At 36.0% G+C, this 18,180-nt stretch overlaps 1 protein-coding gene across 8 annotated transcripts in view; it reads right to left on the bottom strand.

Moving 5' to 3' along the window:
- Window positions 1-18,180, bottom strand: part of Cnksr2 (connector enhancer of kinase suppressor of Ras 2) — a 246,287-nt gene that overhangs the window by 141,544 nt on the left and 86,563 nt on the right. For all 8 annotated transcript variants that reach the window (XM_015992153.3, XM_015992151.3, XM_042269571.2 and 5 more), the window contains exon 5: window positions 5,020-5,061. In XM_015992153.3, coding sequence (XP_015847639.1) covers window positions 5,020-5,061 — 42 coding nt within the window. The remainder of the gene's footprint in view (window positions 1-5,019; window positions 5,062-18,180) is intronic.

The raw sequence follows: 18,180 nt of genomic DNA on the forward strand, positions 1-18,180 counted from the left end.
ATGCTATCAGTGTCTCCAGCATCACCAAACAGAATGTTAAACTTCTAACTAGCTAAGGTGTAGAACTTTCCTAAGGAAACATACTGCATTTATTTTGAAAGTTTCAAAGGCTTATTTATTATTTAGTCACTCATTTTTAATAGCAAGTACCTCAGAATCTGGTATGAGAAAAAGAGAAGTGAATAGAATTTACTACTAGTATAAGTTCAATTTACCAATAATCTAAGTTCATCATTAGAGATTTATATAAGAAATAAAGTTAATTTAACATAGAAATGATTATTATTTATTTTAAATTTAAATAAAATTTCAAACATTGGTTTATATTCTGAAAGTACTTATTTCCTTAACAAAAGTAATCAAAATTAGATAGGGCATTTTGTAGAAGAGAAATCTCACAATATTCCTTTACCTTTAAATTAATATCTGTTTGGGTGGGTGGGGAGGTGGGGAGGATCTGGGAGGAGTAGGGGGAGGTGAAAAGCATGATCAAGAATATACTGTATGAAAACCTACTAAAAGTAAGTTCATTTATGTTATCCTGTCACAGGGTAGCATCTGAACTTTTTTCAGAAATAAAATTTCTTATTTTCATAGCCTAGTATCAATTGCTATTTTGTATTTAATTGCTTTGTAAACATACTAGTTCCTTACTGGAACTATTCTTCACCTTAATTAAATTACATCAACAGATGTGAAAAAATATACCATATTTACATTAAGCAAAAAATGAAAAGCAAAGAGAAATCATGCCTAGAGATGAGAACCTAAAATGAAGCTAATATCTAAAATAGGTACAACTATTAACTACTTCAATTTTATGTTTCTAACAAGCAATACATAGGGGAAATTAAATACAAGTGTTTTGATACAATAAGAGATTATTCTGGAAAAACTGCACAAAGAGAAAATCACAACACACACACTGACCTCAATAAAAGCCAGGAAGTAAACACATGAAGAACCCATAAAAGCAGGTCAAAGTTTAATTAAGAAAATTCAACAGTTCAGGAGGAACCGCCATTGCTGCAGAAAATTCACTGCCAAAGAAATAGCAACTCCAAGGAAATAAAAATATAGGACATAAAAGGTCTTCTTGTTTTCCTTAATAAATAAAACAACACGTACAGCTAATTAGTAGCCCCGAGTTCCACAGGAAAGAGGACAATACAATTGACAAGGTCTCAGGGAACGAGAATTGACAGTAACTACCAGATCCAAAAAGAACATGGACCTTTGGTATCAGATTTGTTCAAATTCAGCACTCAAAATGTTTTAGAATCTGCAACCCACAGTTTCACCTATTAGAAAATTATGATTAAATGAAATATGGGTTTGGTATATCTTATAAAGAATGCTTTGGAGCAGAATGTATTTTGGATTATGGATTTTTTTGTTGTAGAAAATTTGCACATATATGATGGAACAACTTGGGAATGTGATTCAAGTGTAGACACCAAGTTCATGTGTGTCTTATATATACCTTATATGGCAATTTTATTTTTTTTTATTTATTTTTTTAAGATTTATTTATTTATTATGTATACAGTGTTCTGCCTGCGTGGTTGCTGGGAATTGAACTTGTGACCTCTGGAAGAACAACCAGTGCTCTTAAAACCTGAGCTGTCTCTCCAGCCCCCGGCAATTTTACTTTATTTCAGATACTCTTTCTGCAAAAAAGTTATATACACCAAACCATTAGAAAATAATGGTGTCAATATTTTAGCAACTCACAAGGACAATCATTGCTTACTCTAAATGTATGTGATAACAGAAAGCAGCCATTGTCCTGTAGTTATTCACCTAAGTACAATAGTAAAAGGAAGATATACTATTGACACACTAGAAACAGATGTTCACTGACACAATTAGCATCATCAAAATACATATATATCAGCTTTTATATAGTAGCAGCAATAACCAAATACAGACTTTTGGTCTTTACCTATGATGTGTCATGATTAAAGGTTATTGCAAAAGATGTCTTATTGTTTTAGCTAAGAAAAACGACGATCCTTTAATAAAGTTCCTCATGTTGTGGTGACACCCCAATCATAAAATTATTTCCAGTGCCACTTAATAACTGTTAACTTGCTACAGTTATGAACTGTAATGTAAATATCTGTGTTTTCTGATAGTCATATGCAACCCCTGGCCACTTCGCCTGAAAGCGGTCGTGATTAGCACGTTGAGGGCCACTGGATTAGGCATAGTTACAGGATCAAGGAGTAGGTCCCCTAGGGATACTGGATACTTTTTTAAATGTTTATTTTTTAATGTTTCTTCCAGAGCCATCTACTCCATTAAAAACAGATTTTGTCTCAAAAGACTCTTCTTGATCTTATGAACTATTGCAATTTCTTGTTCTGTTATAAAAAAAAATAAAAAAAAAAGAACAGTTCTCTATTTCTTCAATAGGCCCATTATCTGTTTTCACTGTGTCAACAATAGGCACTTTCTCTGCTGTATTAAAAATGCCATCTTTGGCTGGGCAGTGGTGGCACATGCTTTTAATCCCAGCATTCAGGAGGCAGAGGCAGGCAGATCTCTGTCTCTGTGAGTTTGAGACCAGCCTGGTCTACAAAGCAAGTTCCAGGACAGCTAGCACTGTTACACAGAGAAACCCTGTCTTGAAAAATGAAAAAAAAGTCATCTTCGTTGTAACAATATTCATGATCATCTTGATTCATAACAATTTTGACAATTAAACTACCACCAATGAATGAACAACTAGAATATCAATGATGATATAATCTTTGGTATCTACTCCAATGAATATTTTCATTTGATCCTAAGCAGAACATTTATCATAACACATCTTTTCAATGTTCATGCTGAGTCTTGCTTTAAACTTCTGCAACTAGCTTAGGAAATACTCACAGTCCCATTTAAGTTTCAATTCATTGAGGCAGATCTGTCCTTGTTTCATCTCAATCAGCATATTAAGTGGAAGGTGCTACAATGTAGGGGGTTCACTATTTAAATACGGAACTGAGAGTTCCAGTTTTCAATTTCTGTGGTATTCTGTTCTGAATTTAAGCATAGTACTTCACCAGTTCATCCTTTTGTTTCTCTATGTCATACATAGTAATCATTCCGATACCAAATTCTTCTGTGAGAAGTTTCATACTTACTCTGCTGTCCAATTTCTTCAACAGTTTACTTTCTGTATTACAGATCAATATATCTTTATCTTTTTTCACTGCGACACAGATTATCTACAGACATTTTGGGGGTAATATTGGAGCTATATCTTTATAGTACAGAAGGAATAAACAAAATTAATAAAGAAATAAATGATGTGGTATTTAATGCACACAGGTCTTATGCAGAACCTGCAGCTGGCCCTCACATATGCCATTTCATTATCCTTTACAGGTATTCTTGCATTAGATACAAAAAATGATATATCAGAACTTTTGTTGAGGTCTGAGAGAGTCATCTTTTCCTTGGTGATCTTAGATTAGTTGTGTTGTGAGCCTGGATTTCAATGAGCCCCATCATATGAGGTCAGGGATGGAATTTTCCACTTACAGTATTGGTGGCTTCATATGTGTGGTCAAAAACCTTAGTTTTTGGAGCTGGTGAGATGGCTCAGTGGGGAAAAGGCATTTGCTGCCAAGCCTGATGACCCACATTTGAACTCTGGAACACATATTACAGGAGAGAACTGACTCCTATGAGTTTCCTCTGAACTCCGTGTGTGTGTGTGTGTGTGTGTGTGTGTGTGTGTGTGTGTGTGTGTTACATGTATATGTGCATACAAAAGTTTTATATTTTGAATGAACTTCAAGATAACTACTAAACCTGTAACATGCTTCCAGAATTTAAACTACTGCTTGGAATATGTGTGTGTGTGTGTGTGTGTGTGTGTGTGTGTGTATAATTAAATCATTATTTTTATTTAAATAACAATAAATATTAAATAAATATTTCCTTTCTGTTCTCCAGAACCTCTGGATAGTAGTACCTAAAAAGTGTTAGAGACAGTTATTTTTTTCTTCCTAGACTAACAGAGAAAAGAGTACATCAGTTGTTTATGGTGGATAAAGAAATGACAAAGGTCATCACTGCTACAGAATGAGGGGAAGAGCATTAACTCAGCATTGCTGCCATTCTGAGTTCATCTTTCCCCCATATATTTAGGCAAGATATTTTATATATGTCTTACTCCTGAAATATAACATTTTTGTGATTATTCAAATAATTATAAACAAAAAGAATAAAAATGTTAAGGCACATGGATCTTCATGAACAACCACATAATTACTGCAGAAGTGCCATGTTCTCCCAGCAGAAGTGAAGAAGGTATTTTAACATAGGTGAGAATTCATTAGAAAGATTTACAAAAAGTAAAAAAGCAATGTGTTCACTAACAACAGATAACTACTCATTTTGAGAGTATAATATAACCATACCTCACTTCTCATATTAAAATATCAGCAAACTTTCAGTGAGATTGCAAATTGTCCTCTGATTTTTCATGAATAATGTGGCATGTATTCATAGCTCCCTCATCATCAACAAAATAAATAAATGTAAAAAATATAAAGAAATTTATGGATTCAACAAATACTGACAAATTGCCATTTAGAAGTCTGGTTCTTGAGTATGAGATCAGAGCAAGGAAGTTTGATTTTCTTAGGAAATATTTCATCTGAATGAATATAGCAATAAATTATTCCCATTGTAGAAGAAAATACCTTGTTCTGATATATTTTTAAGTCATAAATTACTAAGAAAAGTTCTTTCCAATTCTGTTTCCAAGATGATTTTATTTTACTCAAATCTTGCCTCATATAATAATATTCAAATATTAAATCATTTTTTTCTATTAGCTAAAAACAAGATGACCATAACTAACATGTTTTGATTCTTTTATAGTTTTCCTAAAATGTATACTTAACTAATGTAGGTTAATAGATCTTTTTTTTATTATGGATTACTTTTTGGAAACCATAAATATTGTCTAAGTAAATATTGTCTATTGGAGATAAAAATATAAGTAAATCTACTTACCACATGAAGAATTTTATTCTCAGTTTCATATACTGTGCAATCCTGAAAACAAGAACACATATTCTGTTCAAATAATTATCCATTTTAAAGTATGTTTTTAGGAACTGTACTAAGAAAAAAATCTTGACATTTCAAGTAAAGACTGAACTAATGGGAGAACTCTGGAAATCTTACCTTTTTTGGTCAATTAGAACCAATGGCAATGTTAGAAGGTCAGTTATTTTGCCGTAAGTATATTTTCTAATTTGACTAACATTTTTTTGTATTTTTTATTTTATAATTTAATTTAATTTTCCATATCAGCCACGAATTCGCCTGTCCACCCTCCTCCCGCCCCCTGCCCTCTCCCCATCCCACCCCCTATTCCCGTCTCCTCAGGACAAGGACTAACTTTAAGCACACACAATAAAGGGCAATAGACGCTAAGACTACTTTTGAAACATTGAAAAAATTATTAAACATTTTTATCTAAAACTTTACCCATGACAAATGAATTTGTTAAAATATCTCCAAGATTTTAAACATTGATTTATTACAGGTTAGACCATTAAGAAAACATTAACATTTATTTTGACATTCATATCAAAATCTAATACCTTCATATTTTAACTACTCAAATTACCAAATCTACTTTATATTATGTATTTAAAAATAACAGGTTTATAGTTCTTACTTAAATTTGAATGTCTGAAATTGTAAAAAATTATTTTGAAAACTAACTACAATTTTATCTCTTGTTAACCAATAAGCCACAGTATGAAAAGATGTCTTCTGCTTAGAAACATATTGCTTGTCATTTTCTTCAAGAAGTTTGTAAACTGGCCATAGACATTATATGTATTAGTAGTGACCCAATAAGAGTGATCCGACAATTAAGTGAGAAAATGAGATAAACTTCTTGGCCCAGAGTCTGACACATAGGGAGTAATAAATATGCTGCAATATATGACTCTTGTTTGGCATCATTATTTTAATTAAAAAAATCTACTGCTTTTACTTAAAAAGATAAAATTAACAATTACTTGGTACATTACCCCAAAATCCATATTCCACTCTATTATATATTTCAAAGAATTTTGTTTTGTTTCCTCTAAAATTCATTTAAAAAAGAAGATCTACAACTTTTATAATATCATTTAAATATAGTACTTTGTTCAGGTAATCTTCAGGCACACATTCATAGCAGGCACATACTTATTAATCAGGGGCAATTTTTTTTTTTTTTATGAATCTTGTTATATTGCCCAGGCTTCTCTTAAACTTGTACTTTTCTGGTGTTTGAGTAGCTATAACTAAAGGTATATGTCACTGTACCTGGCATATTAGGAAAAAGATTTATGAGGAAAAGTTAGGTCAGATTTCAGAATCTAAGAGTAATACTTCGGATTGAGTCTAATATGCTAAAGGCAAAAAGCATGTCTACCAACAGAGTTACTTCCGTACCTGTATAGATTTAAACTAAGTAAACTCTTAATAATTAATTATGAATCATGTATACAGAGAAACCAACGTAAGGATAAGATATTATATAAGGAAAATTAACTTGGAATATGGTTGAAATTTGGAAGAATTTCATGCTGCAGAAATTATTTTTGAACACAACCGCATTGGGAAGAGATAATTTGGAAAATGCTGGGAGGTTGCCTGGACTCCTGATGCTGTTTTTTCAGCTTGCTTCAGTAGCAATGGATTTAAGTTCATCATTTATCTATCTTCCCCAAATCAAAGGCTATTATTAAACATTCAAACTTCAAAGAAAGGAAATATCATTTAAATGAATACTCTACTAGTGGTACAGTAATGAATATACCCTGCTAGCATCATAGTAATCATACAAAATATAATTTAACACAATATCTTATGTGGCTATAACACAAAGAACTGTTAAAATAATCTTGTTGTAAATAGCATTAATATGCTAAATCTGTTCTGTATGCTTTATAAGACAAGACGAAAAGTCATGTATCATTATGCTATACCTGCATCATTACTAATTATTATTTTAGCAGGGAAGAAAGCAGATATGTACATATTAAGGAAGTACAAAAAAACCCCTCATGCCCTCTTGATGTTTTATGTATGTATGCATGTATGTATGGACGTACATAAATACATCTTATCTCTACTCACTAAGAAGGCAGAGGAACAAAGATCAACTTGGAAATAATTAATTTTTCAGTTCTGTGGTCTAGTTATACCATTTCCCAGGCTTTCTTGGAAAATGACTAATTCCAAATCAGATTAGAAATATACATGATAAGAGTGGACTATATTTTGATTTAAGATAGAATGAAACTATCTAAGATGACTAGTATAGAGCTAGAAGTTAACATGAAGCGATTCCTACTTCCTAAACAGAATAATCTGAGTACGTAAGAAGATAATAGTGCAACGGATGGAAACACACTAAATACTATGGAATACTAATTATGTTAACGTGTCTAAGGTTTTAATATGAAATTTAAAATTACTAGTGCTGATAAAATATATTTCATAAAATAGTTTAGTGATATTATATATACTGAACTGACTAGACCAGGTAGGACAGCTGTCTTTTCCTCTTAAATGAGCAACTACTAATCTATTGTGCTAGGCACACAAAAATGAGTAAAATATGGTGTGATGGTTAAATTGCCAACTTGTCATGACCTAGAACTAACTGGCCAGAGAATTTTAAGTACAGTGTCTACATTTGGGTTGGCCTGAGGCTGAGTCCAGGGGGTTTGTCTTAAGTTAATACAGGAAGACCCAGTTTGCTGTGGTTGGTGCCATATCTTAGGCAAGGTTCCTGAATGATGTAAGAATGGAAACACTGAGCTGAGCACAAACAAGCAAGCGAAGAAATACATATGCATTCATTTCTCTGCTCTTCACTGTGAATTTGAGGTGGTCAGTGGATTGAAGTTTCTGTTTTGACTTCCTCACAATGATGGACTGTAGCTGGAATTATTAAATAATAAACCCTTTCCTCCTCTAAGTTACTTCATGTTCGAGTATTTTATTACAGCAACAGTATTGAAACCAAATCACATAGCATTTGCACAGATGTGCCAAAAAACTACACAGGAAGCGGCAGTTTTCATGACATTTAAAATTTAATGTCTTTAAAAGGATAAATGCCACACAGTTATGTGAAAGGGCGATTATTTATTTTTAAAAGTTAATACCCTTCTTATAAAATTTAATACAACTGGATTACAGTATTCCTTGTTTCAGACAAATTTCAAACTTGTAAAAATGTTCAGCAGCTGTGGTACAGTGCCTCAACTTATTACATTTATAATTGGAGATTTAATAGCATTTGGAAAATGAACTAGTGGTACATGTTCAATGATCCTGACGTAATCTTTTTAAAGTCTAAAGAAACAGATACATCAGATGACCAAGGCAGTTAAGATTTTCAACCAGAATAACAAAACATACACAAATGTTAGAATTAAGCTTACCATTTAAAATAAACATAGCTAAGTGATTTAAGTGAATTTTTTTAAAAAATGAATTTTCAATTGATATTTTGTAAGTTTTCAAGTGTAAAACCTTTAAACATTAAATCAAGATATTTGGGATTCTTTGATTAGTTTAACTGACACAATTTTAGTGCTCGAAGAGCAGAGAAGGAAGCTGACACATTCTACCTAAAAACCATTAGTAATGGTAGCTTTTAACTGGCGGCACAAATAAAGACATGTGCACAGGAGCGATGTATCTGCAGTCAAACACATTTAAGTTAATGCAATCAATTTCAAATTTCAGCTTTCCATATAAGAATTATTCGCCCCAGCTCCCAGCCTGCCCCCGACAACTTCCCTTCTGGACCAGAGGTGAGTGCCTGGGTCCAGCCCGGACCCCATCCCTGGCCACCAGCCACCCCGGGAGGACCTGCCCAGCTTGGCGCCGGGTTCTGGCCACCGGGCAGCTCCCCTTCTAGCCCCACCGGGAGGGATACCCATTTCCAAGCCCCCGGCAGCCCCTGCAGTCTCCGCGCCCTGCCCCCACGCCCATCTGCCCAAGACCCCACCCACTTCCTGAGACTTAGAGACCGGCCCTCAGCTCCCAGCCTGCCCCCGACGACTTCCCTTCTGGACCAGAGGTGAGTACCCGGGTCCAACCCGGACCCCATCCCTGGCCACCAGCCACCCCGGGAGGACCTGCCCAGCTTGGCGCCGGGTTCTGGCCACCGGGCAGCTCCCCTTCTAGCCCCACCGGGAGGGATCCCCATTTCCAAGCCCCCGGCAGCCCCTGCAGTCTCCGCGCCCTGCCCCCACGCCCATCTGCCCAAGACCCCACCCACTTCCTGAGACTTAGAGACCGGCCCCCAGCTCCCAGCCTGTCCCCGACTGCCATTCTGGACCAGAGCTTGCCCCTGACTTCCCTTCTGGACCAAAGAGTTGGACAAGAGAACTCCCTTTTGGACAAGAGAGAGAGTCCTCCTGAGTCTGTCAGATCTTTGTGAAACAAGTCCACTGATAAGACCAAGAAGGAATCACAAGGAGATGGGCAGACGTCAAAGCAGAAGTACATACAGCAAAATGAAGAGCAATACAGCATCACCAGAACCTAGCTCGCCTCCAACATCTAGACCTGAACACCAAAAATTGGAAGAAGCAGAAGAAAGTAGCCTTATGAGTAACTTCATGAAGAAGGTAGAGGCGTGTGTAGAGGAAAAGACAAGAAAATTGGAAGAACGCTGTAAACAACTAGAGGAAAGGGCAAACAAATTAGAAGAAAACAATAAAGCCCTCCAAGAAAACAATAAAGTCCTGGAAGAAAACATTAAAATCCTGGAAGAAAACAATAAAGCACTGAAAGAAAATCATGAAAAAGCAATGAAACAAACAAAGGAAACAGTCCAAGATCTGAAAAGGGAAATTGAAAAAATGAAAAAGACACAAACAGAGGGAATGCTGGAAATAGAAAACCTGAGTAAAAGATCAGGAACTTCGGATGCAAGTATAACCAACAGAATGCAAGAGATGGAAGAGAGGATTTCTGGCATTGAAGATACAGTAGAAGAAATAGTTCCATCAGTCGAAGGAAACACTAAAGCCAACAAAGTCATGAACCAAAATGTCCAAGAAATCTGGGACACCATAAAAAGACCAAACTTACGAATTATAGGGATAGAAGAAGGTGAAGAATACCAACTCAAAGGCACAGAAAATATATTCAACAAAATTATAGAAGAAAACTTTCCCAACTTAAAGAAGGAAATGCCTATGAAGATACAAGAAGCCTATAGAACACCAAACAGACTAGACCCCCAAAAAAAGTCCCCTCGACACATAATAATTAAACAACTAAATGTACAGAATAAAGAAAGAATATTAAGAGCAGCCAAGGAAAAAGGCCAAGTGACCTATAAAGGTAAACCCATCAGAATAACACCCGATTTCTCAATGGAGACTTTGAAAGCCAGAAGGACCTGGACAGATGTAATCCAGACACTAAGAGACCATGGATGTCAGCCCAGACTAATATACCCAGCAAAACTTTCAATCATCATAGACGGAAGGAACAAGACATTCGAAGACAAAACCAGATTTAAACAATACCTATCCACAAACCCAGCCCTACAGAAAGCACTAGAAGGAAAATTCCAACCGAGGGAAGTCAGATACACACTTGAAAACTCAGGCAATAGATAAAGCCACAACAGTAAACCCCAAAGAAGAGAAGTACACACACACTACCACCAAAAATAACAGAGATGAAGAATCACTGGTCATTAATATCCCTTAATATCAACGGACTTAATTCACCTATAAAAAGACATAGACTTACAGAATGGATACGAAAGCAGGACCCATCCTTCTGCTGCATACAAGAAACACATCTCAAATTCAAAGATAGACACTACCTAAGAATAAAAGGCTGGGAAAAGACTTTTCAATCAAATGGTCTTAAACAAGCAGGGGTAGCCATCCTGATATCCAACAAAATAGACTTCAAACTAAAATCAATCAAAAGAGATCAAGAAGGACATTACATCCTCGTCACAGGAAAGATCGACCAAGATGAAGTTTCAATTCTGAACATATATGCCCCAAACATAAGAGCACCCACATATGTAAAAGAAACATTACTAAAGCTTAAACCACATATAAAACCCCACACATTAATAGTGGGAGATCTCAACACCCCACTTTCACCACTGGACAGATCTCCCAAATCGAAACTTAACAGAGAAATAAAGGACTTAACTGATGTCATGACCCAATTGGACCTAATAGATATCTACAGAACATTCCATCCTAACAAGAAAGAATATACTTTCTTCTCAGCACCCCATGGAACTTTCTCTAAAATCGACCACATACTTGGCCACAAAGCAAATCTCAACAGATACAAAACAATCAGAATAACCTCCTGTGTTCTATCAGATCACCATGGTTTAAAGCTAGATTTCAACAACAACAAAAACTACAGAAAACCTACAACCTCATGGAAACTGAATAATGCTCAACTGAATCACCAATGGGTTAAGGAAGAAATAAAGAAAGAAATTAAAGACTTCCTAGAGATCAATGAAAATGAAGACACCACATACCCAAACTTATGGGACACTATGAAAGCAGTGCTAAGAGGGAAATTCATAGCACTAAATGCCCACATAAAGAAGTTGGAGAAATCGCACACTAGTGAATTAACAGCACATCTGAAAGCTCTAGAACAAGAAGAAGCAAAGTCTCCCAGGAAGAATAGACGCCAGGAAATTATCAAAGTGAGAGGTGAAATTAATAAATTAGAAACTAAGAGAATAATACAAAAAATTAATGAAACAAAGAGTTGGTTCTTTGAGAAAATCAACAAGATAGACAAGCCCTTATCCAAACTAACCAAAAGACACAGAGAGAGAATCCAAATCAACAAAATCAGAAATGAAAAGGGGGACATAACAACAGACATTGAGGAAATCCAGAGAATTATAAGGTCATATTTCAAAAACCTCTACTCCACAAAACTGGAAAACCTAAAAGAAATGGACATTTTTCTGGATAGATACCACATACCTAAGTTTAATCAAGACCAGATAAACTATTTAAATAGTCCAATAACCCCTAAGGAAATAGAAACAGTCATTAAAGGTCTCCCAACCAAAAAAAGCCCAGGACCAGATGGTTTCAGCGCAGAATTCTACCAGATCTTCACAGAAGAGTTAATACCAATACTCTCTAAATTGTTCCACATAATAGAAACAGAAGGAACATTACCAAACTCCTTCTATGAGGCTACAATTACCCTGATTCCTAAACCAAACAAGGATGCAACAAAGAAAGAGAACTACAGACCGATCTCCCTCATGAACATTGATGCAAAAATACTCAATAAAATACTGGCAAACAGACTCCAAGAACACATCAGAACGATTATCCACCATGATCAAGTAGGCTTCATCCCAGGGATGCAAGGGTGGTTCAACATACGAAAGTCCATTAATGTAATACACCATATAAACAAACTCAAAGAAAAAAACCACATGATCATCTCACTAGATGCAGAAAAGGCATTTGACAAAATCCAACACCCCTTCATGATAAAAGTCTTGGAGCGATCAGGAATACAGGGAACATACCTAAACATAATAAAGGCAATATATAGCAAACCAACAGCCAACATCAAATTAAATGGAGAGAAACTCAAAGCAATTCCACTAAAATCAGGAACGAGACAAGGCTGTCCACTCTCCCCATACTTATTCAATATAGTACTTGAAGTTCTAGCCAGAGCAATAAGACAACATAAGGAGATTAAGGGGATTCAAATTGGAAAGGAAGAAGTCAAGCTTTCCCTATTTGCAGACGACATGATAGTATACTTGAGTGACCCCAAAGATTCCACCCAGGAATTGATAAAGCTTATAAACACCTTCAGCAACATAGCAGGATACAAAATCAACTCAAAAAAATCAGTAGCCCTCCTATATACAATGGACAAAGAAGCTGAGAAGGCAATTAGAGATACATCACCCTTCACAATAGCCAAAAATGACATAAAATACCTTGGGGTAACACTAACCAAGCAAGTGAAGGACCTATATGACAAGAACTTTAAGTCCCTGAAAAAAGAAATTGAAGAAGATCTCAGAAAATGGAAAGATCTTCCATGCTCATGGATAGGCAGGGTTAACATAGTAAAAATGGCAATCTTACCAAAAGCAATTTACAGATTCAATGCAATCCCCATCAAAATACCAACACAATTCTTCACAGATCTGGAAAGAACAATACTCAACTTCATATGGAAAAACAAAAAACCCAGGATAGCTAAAAGAAACCTGTACAATAAAACAACTTCTGGAGGCATCACAATCCCCGACTTCAAGCTCTCCTATAGAGCTACAGTAATAAAAACAGCCTGGTATTGGCATAAAAACCGACATGTGGACCAATGGAATCGAATTGAAGACCCTGACATTAACCCACACACCTATGGACATATAATTTTTGACAAAGAAGCCAAAAGTGTACAATGGAAAAAAGAAAGCATCTTCAACAAATGTTGCTGGCATAACTGGATATCAGCGTGTAGAAGGCTGCAAATAGATCCATATCTGTCACCGTGCACAAAACTTAAGTCCAAGTGGATCAAAGACCTCAACATAAATCCAGCTACTCTGAACCTGCTAGAAGAAAAAGTAGGAAATAGTCTTGAACGCCTTGGCATAGGAGATCACTTCCTAAATATAACACCAGTAGCGCAGACACTGAGACAAACAATCAATCAATGGGACCTCTTGAAACTGAGAAGCTTTTGTAGAGCAAAGGATACGGTCAACAAGGCAAAGCGACAGCCTACAGAATGGGAAAAGATCTTCACCAACCCCACATCTGACAGAGGACTGATATCCAGAATATAAGGAACTCAAGAAATTAGACATCAAAAGGACCAACAGTCCAATTGAGAAATGGGCTTTAGAACTAAACAGAGAATTCTCAACAGAGGAATCCCAAATGGCTGAAAGACATTTAAGGAATTGCTCAACATCCCTAATCATCAGGGAAATGCAAATCAAAACAACTCTGAGATACCACCTTACGCCTGTCAGAGTGGCTAAGATCAAAAACACTGAAGACACTTTATGCTGGAGAGGATGTGGAACTAGGGGAACTCTCCTCCACTGCTGGTGGGAATGCAAGCTTGTACAACCACTTTGGAAATCAATATGGCGCTTTCTTAGAAAATTGGGAATCAATCTCCCCCAAGATCCAGCTATACCACTCCTGGGCATATACCCAAGAAATGCTCAATCATACCACAAGAGCACTTGCTCAGCTATGTTCATATCAGCATTGTTTGTAATAGCCAAAACCTGGAAACAACCTAGATGCCCTTCAACTGAAGAATGGATAAATAAATTGTGGCACATATACACAATGGAATACTACTCAGCAGAGAAAAACAACGACATCACACGGTTTGCAGGCAAATGGATGGATCTAGAAAAAATCATCCTGAGTGAGGTAACCCAGACTCAGAAAGACAAATATGGTATGTACTCACTCATAGGAAGATGCTAGATGTGGAACAAGGATGACTAGACTGCTACTCACATCACCAGTGAGGCTACCTGGAAAACGGGACCCCAAAAAAGACACGGAGAAATGGACAAGATCTACATGAATAGCCTGGTCATGAGTGGGAACAATGAAGGGCGACAGTCGAGGGAAAGAGTGGGAGATCCTAGCTGGATCAAGAAAAGAGAGGGAGAACAAGGAATAGGAGACCATGGTAAATGAAGACCACATGGGAAGGTGAGAAGGGGAGGAAGCAGAGAGCTAGGGAGGCCCACGGAGATCCACAAAGATACCCCCTCAAAAGACTGCTGGCAATGGTCGCGAGACGGCAGGAACTGACCTACTCTGGTGATGGAATGGCCAGACACCCAAATAGTGATGCCATAAACCCCATCCAAGGACTGAGGAATCTGAAGGCAGACATCCACGGCTGGGCCCCTGGTGGAGCACTGGGAGTCTAATTAGTGAGTATGAAGAGGATTTATATGAGCGAGAATTGTTGAAGCCAAGGTTGGATAAAGCACCGGGATAAATAACCAAATGAATGGAAGCACAGGATCTATGAACCAAAGGCTGAGGGGCCCCCAACTGGATCAGGCCACCTGAACGGGTGAGACAGTCAGTTGGCTTGATCTGTTTGGGAGGCAGCTGTGCATTGGTGCCAGGTCCTGGGCTCGTTGCATGAGTTGGCTGTTTGAATCCTGGGACTTATGCAGGGACACTTGGCTCGGTCTGGGAGGGGGGAATGGACCTGCCTGGACTGAGTCTACCAGGTCAACCCCGGTCCTCGGGGGAGACCTTGATCTGGAGGAGGTGGGAATGGGGGGTGGGCTGGGGGGAGGGGTGGGCGAGAGGGGGAGAACAGGGGATTCTGTGGCTATTATGTTGAACTGAATGGTGTTGTAAAATAATAATAATAATAATAATAAAAAAACCAAAAAAAAAAAAAAGAATTACTCAGAGACCAAGTTAAAATGGAGCCATAGATTTCATGCCCAGGAATACAGATTCAGTAGGCTCTCAAATAGAGATTGCCAAGATGATTTTGATGAGATGGTATTTTTAGAAAAAGTTTATTTATTTTCCAAGATTCCTGTGTGATAGAGGAAAAACTAGCCAAACTAAAAATTATTAAATTTCCAGAACACACAAACTGGTATACTGGTTTAACACATTGCTACTGGCTTACTCTAAACAGTCCTTTATTCCTTAGAATCTTGTGATGCACACATTCGCACAATTTATCAGCTGATTTTTTTCTTCCACTAAACTAGTGCTCACTATTTGGAGTAGCTGCTTATACTTGTTTGTATCTCTACCATGCTTTTCCTACATTGGCTTGATTCTTATTGAAAGCCAGAGGCTTTTATCAAGGATGAGGCCACAGCATAGTAAAAACCATATAATACCACCAAGAAACAGAGTCAGTGCATAGTAACCCGCTATTAGGGAAAACAAGAAAAACTAAATAATTATATGATATTTTGTTAAGCACTAATTTTATGTAATTATCATGGTAATCATTTAAACAGTCTCAGGTACTTTGGAAGATTAATTTTATTAGTAAGTTATCTTACTTCCGTTAAAATACTTGCTTCTCAAAGTGTAGGTTTTATTAATATTTGGGTCCAAATCTTTTCCTAAAAAACGATCTCAAGTTTTAAAAAGAAAATAGTATTGCATATAAAAAAATCTACATCCTTATGAACATATCCATGCTATGAAAAGATACAACTCTTATGTTCTTGTTATTTTTACGCTCAAATTAAATTTAGTTTTTAAAAGTTGGATTTAGAACAATATACATTCCCACAAATTCCTTTCAATAGTAAAGCCATCTTTTACTGTAGATGTAAAAAGAAATTTGCAATTCTTTATCCTTATCCATATAATGCTTCTCTAAACCTTGTGATTCGTATTTTATGCACCTAATTCCTAATGAGAAAGTATTCATAAAAATAAGGACTGTTTCTCCAATTTTGATCATTTCTTGTTTCAAAAATTATATTCACAGAAACACCATATTACAGATGAGATGTATTATAGATTACAATCAATTATCGTTTCTGTAAAAGAATGATATCTTTGCTCTACTGATCACAGAACATACAAAATTAATTCTATTCCTACACACTGCTAATGGTATACTATGTAACTGGTCAATAAATTTTAAGCACCAAAATGTCATAATGACCTGAATATATAGCACTTCTCATTAACATATATGTATATTATACTCACAAGGACACTACATAGATTATTAAATACATAAAAAGAAAGAATATAGGTCTCTAGTGCGGTATACAATTGTTTTTATGGAACTGTATTTTTATACTTGCCTTAGATTTTCATCAGTCTAATTTTAGTGCCAATATCATACATTTATAAATAAAAAATAAAAAAATCTTAGAAGTAAAATTTTAAATGATCCATCAAAACAAGCCTTTGAATGTGGTATATTCATACTATATACCTTTATATAATTCTATCATTAAGCTACTGAAATGTCTTATATGCCTGAGTAATTCAAGCAACAAGTTGTCTCTCTCATCTCTTTCCTGTCACTCCCTTTATACATTCAAGTCAGAGTTTGCCATAAGGCTTTTTGGTATTTGGGATACATTAAACTTGATCCTTAGATTTCTTTATTTAGTGTGAAAGAAAAACAATAAGGAAATGTAGACCAAACAATGTTAATGAAAAGGTCCATCAGAAGGAGATAAATTATGATTAGTAATTCTGGTTTATTCCTCTGGGGGAAGAGACATCCTACTTAAACACTAAAGTTATAAAGCATTTGCGAGTTGTGAGTAAACGTGTAAGGTACGGAGTGTAGAGTGGAAATAAGGCAATTAAAAATAAAAATGTCTCCTTTCTTCTCTAATTTTTGTTCCCTTTTCATGGCTTCTTAATGGACAAAAGGAATTTTTTTTGAAGTTGTGTATCTTAGACATACCAGGAAGACATTTCATCCTCAAGGAGGCTAGGGGTATGAACTTTACTTTTAATTTAAAAAAAAAAGGAGTGTTTATACACATTCAAATATAAAAGCATGTGGTTAAATTCAGGTCTTGGTGAAGAGGTTGTGGATTTCAAATGGAAAATTATCAAGTTTTTTTTAAAAATAAAATACTCTGTAATATGGTCTTGGTCTGAGGTTATGAATGAAGGGGAGATGAGAGTAGGTGGATGAGACATAGATAGCCAAAAATGAGAGAATACGGGTGATTGCTTGAACACATTCAAAGGACAACTGGGAGAAAATGTTAAATGATACGCTAGGATGAAGGGTACAGTAGACAAGGAAGAGAATTTGGGGAGACGAAAACAGTTTCATTTTGAACACATGAAATTAGAAGTGGCTTAAGGATACATGTTATATAAAACTGTCTAGCAAGCAGCTAAAAAGACTGAACTGGTATTGAAATACAGCCAGATCTTCAAGCTAGTTACACCAAAATGCAATTTAAAGCCACAAGAAACCAACAATTTCATTCAAATAGAGTATATATGGTGGAAAGATAGCTGAGGATGAAAATATCAGACAAATCCTTATTTAGGAGTCACACCGTGGACGTGTTAGTCATTCAAAAATTGAGAGTAGCTTTACACTTTAATACTGCCTTAGGAAAATGTCCATAAATGA

Source organism: Peromyscus maniculatus, chromosome X (assembly GCF_049852395.1).
Source record: "Peromyscus maniculatus bairdii isolate BWxNUB_F1_BW_parent chromosome X, HU_Pman_BW_mat_3.1, whole genome shotgun sequence".
In the NCBI taxonomy this organism is placed as follows: Eukaryota; Metazoa; Chordata; class Mammalia; order Rodentia; family Cricetidae; genus Peromyscus; species Peromyscus maniculatus.